Consider the following 12,166-nt stretch of genomic DNA (forward strand, 5'->3'; position numbering starts at 1 on the left):
CTATGTCTAACAATATATTTGTAAGCAATGAATCATATTAATCATATTACACACATAAATGCCTAGGGCATTAACTAGCACAGAATAGGTGTTTATAAATGGAAGTTGCTGATGTTATAACCAGATTCATAGTTGCGTGCCCCCATATCGTCTATACTCCTCACTTTGAGTTTTAAATGAGAATTAATGGACTCTGCTGTTGTCCTGTGTAAGGCTGGCTATTGCAGCTCTGGGATGGTTCCTCTATGGCATGTATGCCTAATTTGTGTGAAAACAAAAGAAGTCTCCTTGTTGGAGGGTCAGAGCCCATTCTTTCTATTATTGGTTCAAGACACACTTGCTTTCTTCTCTCCCACACCTTCCACTTATCAGTTAGAGGGATAGAGCTAAAAACAACATATGCTTATCTGCTGGTTACTATGCGTCAGGCATTGTTCTAAGAGCTTAACTATGTTATTCAGGGCAAAAGAAGGTTAAGTAACTTGCCCAGGATCACACAAACAGTAAATGGTAGAGCTAGGATTTGATCCAAAAGTTTTAACTCGAGACTTGAGGAGTAACCTCACATTGTGCCCCTCTTCTGAGGGGAGAAGACATTTCTGACTCCCCTTTAGACAAAGTAGACAAGTGAAAAGAGAAACAATGGACATGGAGTGAGATCATGCAGCAACAGCTTGGTCCCTTCCCAACTGTGTGTTGGTGATCAATTCACTTTAACATTCTTGAATCTCTGTTCACAACTTTTTAAAAGGGAAGAATGAAACTCTTCTCAACTAAGAAGGCTATTCTGGGAATAAAATCAGATCACATACATGAAAGTGTCCGAAAACCAGAAAGCAGTATACAAATGCTCAGGTGGGCAGAATAAAGCATTCTAAAACAACGACTCTAATTCAAATGGCATACACTTAATTTCATTTGGAAAAGCTACAAACTAAAGCTGAAACAGAACATTTTTCATGAATGCTCAGATAAGTGCTTTAATTCTGTATTTCAGAGTTTCACATACAGTTCTTCTTGTTTAGGCTGATCATTTGTAAGATACTTTAAACACTATTTGATTCTATTAAAAACAAATTATGGGAATATAAGCTTATTTGTTATCCCGATAAACTTTTAATGACAAACTAGATTTTAGATTTTTCTTTTTTTCTCTCAACATGACTTGGCTTATATAACTGGATAAAGACTTACTTGGCTTTTTGTTTTTGGCTTTTAGACTGCTGGAGAATCTTGATGCCCATTTTAAATAGCTGGTCTCCTTCATCTGTGAAATTTTTCTTTGCTTGCTTGTTCACTATATATGAACAAAAAAAGAAAAGTAACAACATTATTTTTATGTTTTATATTTTAAAAATAATGTGCTGGCATATTAGTTTGAATTTTGTTTTCCTTATTTTTTAACCTCTGCATTGTTTCTTGTTTTCTAAAAATTTTTTAAATTAAATTTATTGGAGTGTCAATGGTTAGGAAAACTACATAGTTTTCAAGCGTACATTTCTATAATACATCATCTATATATCAAACTGTATGCTCACCATCCAGAGTCAGTTCTCCTTCTATCACCATATATTTGACCCTCTTTACCCTCCTCTACCATCTCCCTCCCCCTTATCCTCTGGTAACCACTAAACTGTTGTCTATGTCTAAGCGTTTTTGTTTGTTTGTCTTGTTCCTTTGTAGCTTTCAGTTTATATCACTTCAGCCTTGGTCAGAAAGTAGAAACTGCTTATAAAAGAACCCTCTTCCTGTCTCTTATGAAAGTGTTTGGAGGGTGGAGGAGACAGAAAAATGCTTCTGATGGTGGGAGGGAAAGAGATGTTCGCAGTCTGAGAAAGGGATGCAAAGTCCTGCAAACACAGGGTAGGAAGCAAGGCCTTGAGTAGAAGATCTTGGCTGGTCTGCCTGGTGTACCCTAGTGGCTGGGTCTTAGGCATCAGGCTCTCAGCTCTCAGACTCCCTTATCTGAGCATGGCCCATAACCTTCAGAGCCATAACATTCCAAGAAAACATGAGGACATAAGCAACTGGCATCTCCAAGATGACTAGTGTGCACTTAAGATTAAAGGTGAAGAGTTCACTCTGCCCAAGGCTCCCTCCTTCTCCTCTCGAACCTTTCTTTCCAAGACCTTTCTAGCATGACTGGGAACTGTTGGGGATGAGCATGAGGAGTAAAACAGAGCAGAGTGAGTGTGCCACACCCAGAACCTTGGGGAAAACACACAACAGAAGGAGTATCAATAATAACTTGCCTGTGGGATGGGGGCTCAGAATAAATTTTATAAGGTTTAGGGAAAGTAAACAGAATTTTACTTGCAACAATAATGATATTTGCAAACACTTATAACACTTCACAATTTTGAAAACGTTATCAACAGTTTACACTTGGGGAAAGCTGGTTAGAGGGAGAGTCAGCCTTAGCGCCATCCCGATGCGCGCACGGACACACACACACACACACACACACACACACACACACACACCCTTCCACAACATCACAGTGACCCTTGAAGTCCATTACAACACTCAGCGAAACCTCTGATTAAGTGAACCAGTCCTGAAGCCATTTTACAGAAGAGGCATTCCTCGATGCCTCTTTAACAAGATCACAAAGAACTGTGTTTAACAAGATCACAAGAGTTGTTCACTTTTTTTAACTAAATTTTTTTTTAAACTTAAAAGCTATTTCACAATTGTTCTGAATGCTTCAAGTTATCCAATCAGTTTAATAATACCCGACACTTTTAGCATCTAATTTCTGCTTTGAGTTATATGTTGTCTATACTTATGATTAAAGAGGAAAAACAATGGGAAATACCTACTAATATGTGTTTAGAATAGCGATAGCTCCTATTAACATGCTTTCAATAAGCAAGAATAAATTTTGAAAGGTTGACTCTGCATGCATATATATAAATGATATATAATACCACTACAGATTTCTACCCAAGGCTTTCAGTTTTATTTATAATTCTTTTTTGGGATTCCCAAACATAGTTAAATACAAGCTTTCTTTACTATAAGAGGATTCAATTATCAGGTAAACTTATCTTGACAACACTCTAATTTTTTTTTTTTAATGGTTTAACAATTTCCAAATTTGGGGGCAGCACACACAGCCAGGAAATGACTTGAGACTATTCTGAACTTGATGTGAAGGACCTTCATGAGTCTGGAGACCTCTGAATGCCAACTGGTAAGTGTTGAACCACAGCAAGTGTTGAAGCTGCTCAACTAGATGAATTTATATTTCAGTGTTTGTCAGAAACATTAAGTTGTAGATAGTTCTTGACATTTTATTACTTTTACAATCTTATCTACATTACTCCATATCTAACTTGGATGCTATTATGGGCTGAATTGTGTTCCCCCAAATTTATGTGTTGAAGTCCCAATTCCCAGTATGTTAGAATGTAACTTTTTTTGGAAATAAGGTCTTTAAATAGGTGACTAAGTTAAAATGAGGTCATTAGGGTGAGGCCCGAATCCAATATGACTGATGTCTGTATAAGAGGAGGAAAAGATAGCAGGGACATGCAGACACAGAGAAAACCCATGTAAGAACACAGTGAGAAGGTGGCCACCTTATAAGCTAAGGAGAAGCTTTGAATGAAACCACCCCTGCTGATTATAGACTTCTAGCCTCTAGAACTATGAGAAAAACATTATCTTGCCTGTGGTATTTTGTTATGGCAGCCCTAGCAAACTAATACAGATGCCAACGCCATGCTATCACATGGAAAACAAGCTGCCCCATCTTCCCATAGAAAGGAATGCACCCAAATTCAGCTTTCTAGCGTATCAGTGGCTACATTCTAAATGTAGGAGGGACTGTAATTTCCCATGGGACCCCGAGATCTCTAGGTGCTAGACATCTGATTTTCCCAGGCAACTAGATGCTAAAGTAGCCCACCTCTGACAATGCTACTTTCTCATGATTGTAGGCTAAGTAGGCAGTGTAATAGGTAGACCTTCCATGTGTCCAGAAATCCTTGGACCTAGCTCACCTCTCTGAGGGATGATGGGAGAACTGTAAATCTATGGGTCTTGCTGACCCTTCAACGGTACATTTCCCTAATCAAATCTTTGTGGCATTCATGCAGAATCCTCTTGTTCATAATGACTAGAAGCAATCTTTGGAACAAAAGGGCCCCAATTGTTTATATCAGATAATGAGAAAGAGGGGAGCTGGAGACAACTTGTTCTCTGTCATTCACACATTTGCTTATTCATTTAGTATGAATTGAACACTTACTGTTAGGGTGCTAGACACCATATTTATAAAGATGATCGAGACACTGCCTCAGCCTGGCAGTGGAAATAAACATGTTTACCAAAAATTACAGTGCCAGGTGGTAGGCAGTATGTAATAAGCACCATGGGAGTACAGGAGACTTCTTCGTTTATAAGTAACAGAAACCAAATCAGGTTGACTTAAGCAAAAGGAACTTATTTGGAGGATGTTGAAGGCTCATAGAATCAATGTGGTTGGTCAGGAATCAAAATATCTCTGGAAGTAGAGAGGCAGATGCTATTATGGGGATGGACTAGAATCCAATCCTTTTAGGACCTTCACCTCTCTGCTCCAGACTCCATGGAGGATGAATCAAATGAGTCGAGTTAGGGAAGACAAGGCTTCTCATTACATTCCTAAGAATGTATCCACTGGGGAAGATCTACTTCCTTAAAAGGAAATTGGGACGGTGAGAAAGGTAAAAGGAAAGACGGGAAGCCCACAGACAGCAAATGCCTACTCTGGCTAAGTGAAATAAAGAAATCTTCACAGATGAAGTGACATTTTAGATATTCTTGAAGGGTGGGTAGGAGTTTGTCAGGCCAAGAAGATGAAACTGGCATTTCATTTGGAGGAAATAATCTATGCAAATGATGCTGGGTGTGAAACAATGGGGCTTGAATGAAGTGCGAGGGCTTGAGTGACATGGTTGGTCTTGTTGTCTAGGCTGGCTGTAGAAGTAATTGATACTGAGGGAGTGGACAGAAGAGTGAAGAGGGAGAGGGAGGAGGGAATTGAGGTCACTGTGAAGGTGAAGGCACATTTGGTAGGAGAAAGAGAGAGAGAAGTGGCAGGAAGGAGGCTCTGATCAGAGACAATTTTGGAGTTTGAAGTCATATTAGTGAAATAGCTCTACATGTGGCTGGTAAGTGGCTGAGGAGAAATAAAGACTAAGATGACTAGAACTGAGGAGGTTTAGGATATAATGCAAAGTATTCAATATGGACATTTAACCCTTTAGGTGCTGGTAGCCTACAGTCATTGAGTGATGTGGCGGTAAAACATCTCTACCCCCTTACCTATGGGAAGAGGGCAGTCCTTTAGGGCAATTCACTCTTGAAAGCTCTAAACTTCTCCTGAAACCCTATCTTTGCTCAGCTCCTTCCCTTGCCCTCTCCTGTATTCTTCATGTTTTTATATGTTTCATCACAAGAACTAAAACCTTAACATTTAAATAAATACCCTCTAAATCATCAAGAAAAAGAAATTTATTATTTTGAATTTCAAGTTCTAATTACATCATGAACCACACGAAGGATAATTAAGAGTCAAAGAAACTAACAGTTGAACTAGGAGATGAATATCTTTTAATCTGACTAAAAATCAGGTGCTTTCACCATTAAAATGATACAAAGAAATAAAAATGGGAAATCCTTTTCCCTGAAGGAAATCTTGCCGACAGAGACACTGCATCTTTCTTATCGAATGTCAATTGTATTTAATATAAACCAGCGTCAGCTTCTGATTTTCTAAATAATGCATCAGAAGCACTCTTCACATTTGCCCTTAATGTGTGTCAAGAAGATCTAACCTCAGATCAGGAGGGAGAATAACGATCCATTACTAAAAATAACATTCTATCCAAGAGAGAATGACTCGGCAAAAAATTTAGTCAAACAAAGATACAATCAACTCAAATACACTTGAATAAGAGCACAGATATTTACAAAAATCAAGTTTATTTGCACTGTCTCCAGATCATTGTCAACCATAAATACCTCCAGTGGTATTGATAAGATATGGTAGACAAATTGTACTATAAATAAATAAATTTAAAAATTCCTATTCCAATATCTGCTCAGCAGAACTTGAAATAACAGGTATTCTGACTTAACAAAGATTTAATTCACAATCTAAAACTTTTAATTTAGCAGAAAGAAATATGGTTTACAAAACAACTGAAGAATCAAAAACCAATATTTATCACGTTATAATAGGAGATAACATTTATAATGTACTTAGGCATCAGGCAGTTTTCTGATTGACTGTAAGTGGAAGAAGCTATTATCATTCACATTTTACCGATGAGGTGATGTAGACAGAGAGGTTAAGTAGCTTGCCCAAGGGCATACAGGTATGTAGACAGAGAGGTTAAGTAGCTTGCCCAAGGTCATACAGGTGATGTAGACAGAGAGGTTAAGTAGCTTGCCCAAGGTCATACAGGTGATGTAGACAGAGAGGTTAAGTAGCTTGCCCAAGGTCATACAGTTGGTACCCGCAGATGAGTATTCAAATCTATGCAGCCTGACCCCAGAGTCTGTGCTCGTTCTGCTTCTGAGAGCTATATAATATGTAGAACCATGTGATAAACAGAAAGTTACTGTCAACTGGTGAAAAAATTGCAAAACAGGCCCAAAATACATTTAAAAAATAAATTCATTATAATTTTTTATAAGTATTTTAAACAATGAGTTGTTTATTTATAGTAATACTTCATTTATCTGACATTATTGAGAAATGTGTTTCACATAAATAATTTTTCCTATTAGATGAGTCATGTCTTTTTGCTTGGACTGTTTTCTGATAGAAATCTGTCTAAAAAGTATATATTTCTCCACTTTACCCAACAGAAGATAATGAGCATGATTTAACCTGGTTTTGATGATTCAAAGCATCATTATACACACCTTACGGTATCCGGTCTAGTTGATTTGGACATGGTTATATAAGAAGCCAGTGACTGTGGAAGGCCTTGGATAGTGGTAAGCCCTTCAGTAATGAGTGGGAGCAAAAGGGGCAAGAGAAAAATGGTGACATGCTGTACTCATGAGCTCCTAGGGGGCAAGAGTGCCTACTGAAAGTGGCTGGGTTGACACTTAGCTGTACTTGCTTATTTGTACCACCTTAGGTTACTGTTTCCCAAAGGGTACATAAGATCATTTTATTTTATTTCCAAAATTTTTATTAAATCAAGTTTTAAAAGTTCACTGTAGAAAAGTCAACAAAGTTTTTAACAAAACCAAAATATACCTTTTTATACAATATATGTATATACTAGGAGCAAACTACTTGAGGTGTGTTTTTTTTTAATGTTCTTTTAGTTATTCATTTTAAAGAAAGCATAATCAATGTTGTGGGGACAGAGCCCCAAAGAGCAGTTTCCAGGCTCTCGGCCTCACATAGAAAGGTGCTGGCTCAGGTAGTAAATGGCCATCAACTGATGATGGCCATCAGCTGTGACTTGCTGGCCATCAGCTGTAACCAGTGAGCCACTGGCCACTAATATAACTGCTGTGGCTACGCTAGCAGAAAATGGGGGCTGGCAAGAAGATGGTGGCTGAGCCTGCAAGTGGTGCAATGAGGGTTGCGAACGGTGTGGCTCCTGCTTCCTGTTTCTCCAACCCAGCCGCCAGCAAGAATATAGTAGTGAGATGACTCCCCTACCTATGGCTCCGTGGGTGTTCCTTTTTGGCCTCACCATGTCCTGCGTTCTTATGTGGGGAGCAGGAGCAGAGAGCCCGCAGGCCAACCCGCATGACTCCCTGCATGACAAATGTGTATTAGTATGGAATGTCAACTAATCCATCTATATTCTGTAATTTGGGATTTCTAGTACAAGTTATTTTATAATTCTCATTAATGCTAAGAACAAACCCCATTTGACCAAAAAGTAGTGAAGCAGAGTGGCTGATAGAATGTTTCTCACTACTTCATAGTCATGCCATTATCTTTGAGAACAAATGAACACTATATAAACAGTATTGGGAGTGTGTAAACTCAAATTTTAAGGTGTAATAGCAGCCAACTGGAAGAGTTAACATTTGAGTATAATTTTTTAAAAATTTGGTGATATATGGTGGCCAACACATGGAAACAACCAGTGTGTCCTTCGATAGATGATTGGATAAAGAAGATACATGTCTGTCTGTCTGTCTGTCTATCTATCTATCTATCTATCTAGATATAGATAAAGATACAGATATATATAGATAGATATAGATATAGACACAGATATATCTATATCTACATCTACATCTACATCTACATCTACATCTACATCTACATCTACATCTACATCTACATCTACATCTATATCTATATCTATATCTATATCTAATCTATATCTACATCTATCTATCTATATATATATATAATGGAATATTACTCTGTCATGGGAAAAGATGAAATAACGCCATTTGTGACAACATGGATGGATCTTGAGATTATTACGCTAAGCGAAATAAGTCAGTCAGAAAAAGTCGAGAACCATATGACTTCACTGATATGTGGGATATAAAACTGAAAGCAACAAAGGAACAAGACAAACAGACAGAGAAAGAAAAACTCTACAGACACAGACAATAGTTCAGTGGTTACCAGAGGAGACCTGGAAGGAGAACTGACTCTGGGTGGTGAACACACAATGTGATATATAGATGATGTACTACAGAATTGTACACTTGAAACCTATGTAGTTTTTTAACCATTGTCATCCCAATAAATTTTAATTTAAAAAAAAGATGAAAAAAATGTGATATACAAAATTTTAATCAAATCAGAACATTTCAATCCCATATTCCTTACTATTAAAATCTTAATAGAAATTCTGTATATAACTTAACAAACTGCATGAATGTGTGTATATACACATACAAAAATAAATGTATATATGAGGAGTGACAATTAATTTCGCGAACTCATCCTAGAAAAGGTGTTAAATAACTCATTGCTGAATATCACTATGGTCACCTTCAAAGTACTCCCCTTGGGAAGCTATGCACCCACGCCAGTGCCTAGTCCACCCTTCAAAGCAATGTTGGAACTCTTTCTGGAATGGTCATCAGCACTGTTGTATTACCTTTGATATCCTGAATGTCATCAAAATGTCTTCCTTTCAATATTTCCTTTCTCTTCAGGTAAAGAAAGAAGTCATTGTGGGCAAGATCAGGTGAGTAGGGAGGGTGTTCCAATACAGTTATTGTTTACTGGCTAAAAACTCCCTCACAGGCAGTGCTGTGTGAGTTGGTGCACTGCCGCGATGCAAGAGCCATGCATTGTTGGCGAAAACTTCAGGTTGTTTTCATCTAACTTTTTCACACAGCCTTTTCAGCAATTCCAAATAGTAAACTTGGTTAACTGTTTGTTCAGTTGGTACAAATTCATAATGAATAATCCCTCTGATATTAAAAAAGAAAAGGTTAACAACTTTGTTGCAACAAGTTCGTGAACTTAATTGTCCGACTTCGTATACCTCATACACCTTTAGCTTTGACTGAATTTTTCAAATGAGATGAAGCCAAACTTCTCATTTAAATATATATGTAGAATACCCAACTGAATCACCAGCTGAAAGTTTCTAATAAATGTTTCATCTTAGATAATCAGAAATACTGGTTATTGAAACTTCTGAGGCCAAAGAGCTATAATTCAGCTTAATATAATTTAGGTTTACAAATTAGCCTAACAAACAAGATTTGAAAATACCAACTACCCATGAAAGAATTAAATTATTCTCATGCTAGTTCCTCCTAATAGTAAAAAAAAAAAGTATCTTTACATTGATCTTTTACTTTTTAAACAGTTAAAATTATTTTAAAAAAATCTCACTAGTCTTCAAAAACACTAAATGCTATATAAATATCATGTTCTTATAGTTGAATTCATCAGCTAGAATCTGTTTTAAATTTTTTCTTTTGGATTGTTTCATTTAGCACTTCAGGTCTCCATCCTGCAACTCTGATAAATGGGTCAGATTTGTTAGGTTTATATCAATCACATCTCTCAGAATTTGCTACTGTGTGTTACCCGTGTGCAGTAACATCAATGGGAGAAACTGCACCAAATTTCAAAGCAACATAAGGAAAAATTGAAGAATACATAATATAAAAGAAAGTACAACAGGATTCCCTTTCACCATTATATTAATGATATATAATCCTTTTAATGTTTTTAAAGATAATGTCGTAACTTTCATTTTTTAACTTATCAAGAGGATAAAATTTTTAGAGCTACATAGCAACTTAAGGAAGATAGCGCTACCTCCTATAAAGGGAGCAAGGGGAATGGATGTTGGGAGGCTTTGGGTGTGTCTGTAACTTTGTGTCCTTATAGAGATACTTAAAACAAACAAGGAAAAATGTTACTATCTGTTAAATTGTGTGTGTTGTGTGAAAAGAGAGGGTTATATTTTAGTTGCTGTGTTTTTTTTGTATGATTGAAGTATTTCTTTTTTTAAAAAAAGAGAAATTAGTTATCACTTGCCATAAACAGAATCTACATATGAATATATATTAAATATATTAACTATCAAAGTTTTAAAGTTTGTGTGTACCGCTTAAAATTATCTCATGGTCCCCTTCCCCTCCGCGTTCGGTCCTCAGGGAATCGGCTCCCAGAGCCCCACAGCCACTGCTAGCTCGGCGGCTGTCGCTGCTTTGATTCCCCACCACACCATGGCCAAGGACCTCTCCGTGGCCACTACCTACACCAAATATTATTTCTACTGTCCCGTCCGTCAGGAGGTGTTCTAAACTCCAGCGTGGACCATGGCCTGTCAGCACGTGCTTTATTTTTTCAATTAAAAACTAAAACAATAGACTGAATTACTTTTATTAATACACACATCAAGTTATTGAAAAGGTAACTTAATGCAGTTTTCTCCTTAAAGATGGCACTTGCAGGTACAAAGATGCAGAGATGGCTACACCTTCAGATGTTTACTGCAAGAGATTCTTCAACAGCAGTTTGATACTGGGTTTCCTCGTCCAGCTGAAGGTTCACAAATTCTCTCTCATCAAACTGATGCCTTTGATTTAACTAACAAAATTTCTAGTAATCTGGCTAGAATCTCCCCAAGGAAGAGACACACAAATAGGACAGGTCACAGGAACTATCTGAAGTAGATGATTACTGTTACAGTGATCCAGTAAATGCTGGCTGGTAAAATTTTATTCTTGATGCAATGGAAATTTTAAGGTGGGATGCCCAGAAGAAATTGTACTCTTGATACATTTCTGTGCTATCAGATGTGGATGTTTCACTCCTGTTACTGTTCCCTACTGAGTCTTCAGAGATCTGAATGTTTGGAGCGATAGCAGAAACACCATGTTCATCTTGATAGTTCTTACAAGATTTGTAATCATGTCTCCTGTGATAGAATTTCATCTATTTTACATAGCATCTGCAGCTACCAGAAAACTTCCTCATGATATTTTCAATGTCTGCGGTCTGTTGAGGACATGCTCTAGCTCTTCTAATCACATTTGCACTATAGAGGGGACAATGTATTTCACTTTCTCTCATTGCAGTCTGGGAACATTTTCTACAGACAACGTGCTGACAGGCCATGGTCCACGCTGGAGTTTAGAACACCTCCTGACGGACGGGACAGTAGAAATAATATTTGGTGTAGGTAGTGGCCACGGAGAGGTCCTTGGCCATGGAGGGGTGGGGAATCAAAGCAGCGACAGCCGCCGAGCTAGCAGTGGCTGTGGGGCTCTGGGAGCCGATTCCCTGAGGAGCAAACGCGGAGGGGAAGGGGACCATAAGATAATTTTAAGCGGTACACACACAAACTTTAAAATTTTGATAGTTAATATATTTAATATATATATATGTAGATTCTATTTGTGGCAAGTGATACTAATTTCTCTTTTTTTTAAAAAAAGATTAACAATGAAATACTTCAATCATGCAAAAAAAAAACACAGCAACTAAAATATAACCCTCTCTTTTCACACAACACACACAATTTAACAGATAGTAATATTTTTCCTTGTTTGTTTTAGGTATCTCGATAAGGACACAAAGTTACAGACACACCCAAAGCCTTCCAACATCCATTCCCCTTGCTCCCTTTATAGGAGGTAGCGCTATCTTCCTTAAGTTGCTATGTAGCTCTTTCACTACATATATGTAGCCAATATTATTTCT

The 12,166-nt window shown here is 37.5% G+C and overlaps 1 protein-coding gene and 1 pseudogene across 3 annotated transcripts in view; both read right to left on the reverse strand.

The window, feature by feature from the left end:
* SEL1L2 (SEL1L2 adaptor subunit of SYVN1 ubiquitin ligase) overlaps positions 1-1,259 on the reverse strand; it is an 83,609-nt gene extending 82,350 nt beyond the window's left edge. For 2 of the 3 annotated variants that reach the window (XM_074317677.2, XM_074317676.2), the window contains exon 1: positions 1,195-1,259. In XM_074317677.2, coding sequence (XP_074173778.1) covers positions 1,195-1,244 — 50 coding nt within the window. In that variant the 5' untranslated portion in view covers positions 1,245-1,259. The remainder of the gene's footprint in view (positions 1-1,194) is intronic. The other variant, XM_074317675.2, reaches the window with a different exon arrangement.
* A 9,645-nt stretch (positions 1,260-10,904) lies between these two features.
* LOC109458418 (E3 ubiquitin-protein ligase RNF138-like) lies at positions 10,905-11,674 on the reverse strand (annotated as a pseudogene).
* Positions 11,675-12,166: the final 492 nt, after the last annotated feature.

Source organism: Rhinolophus sinicus, chromosome 13, assembly GCF_057876585.1.
Source record: "Rhinolophus sinicus isolate RSI-liver-muscle chromosome 13, RSI-T2T, whole genome shotgun sequence".
NCBI lineage: Eukaryota > Metazoa > Chordata > Mammalia > Chiroptera > Rhinolophidae > Rhinolophus > Rhinolophus sinicus.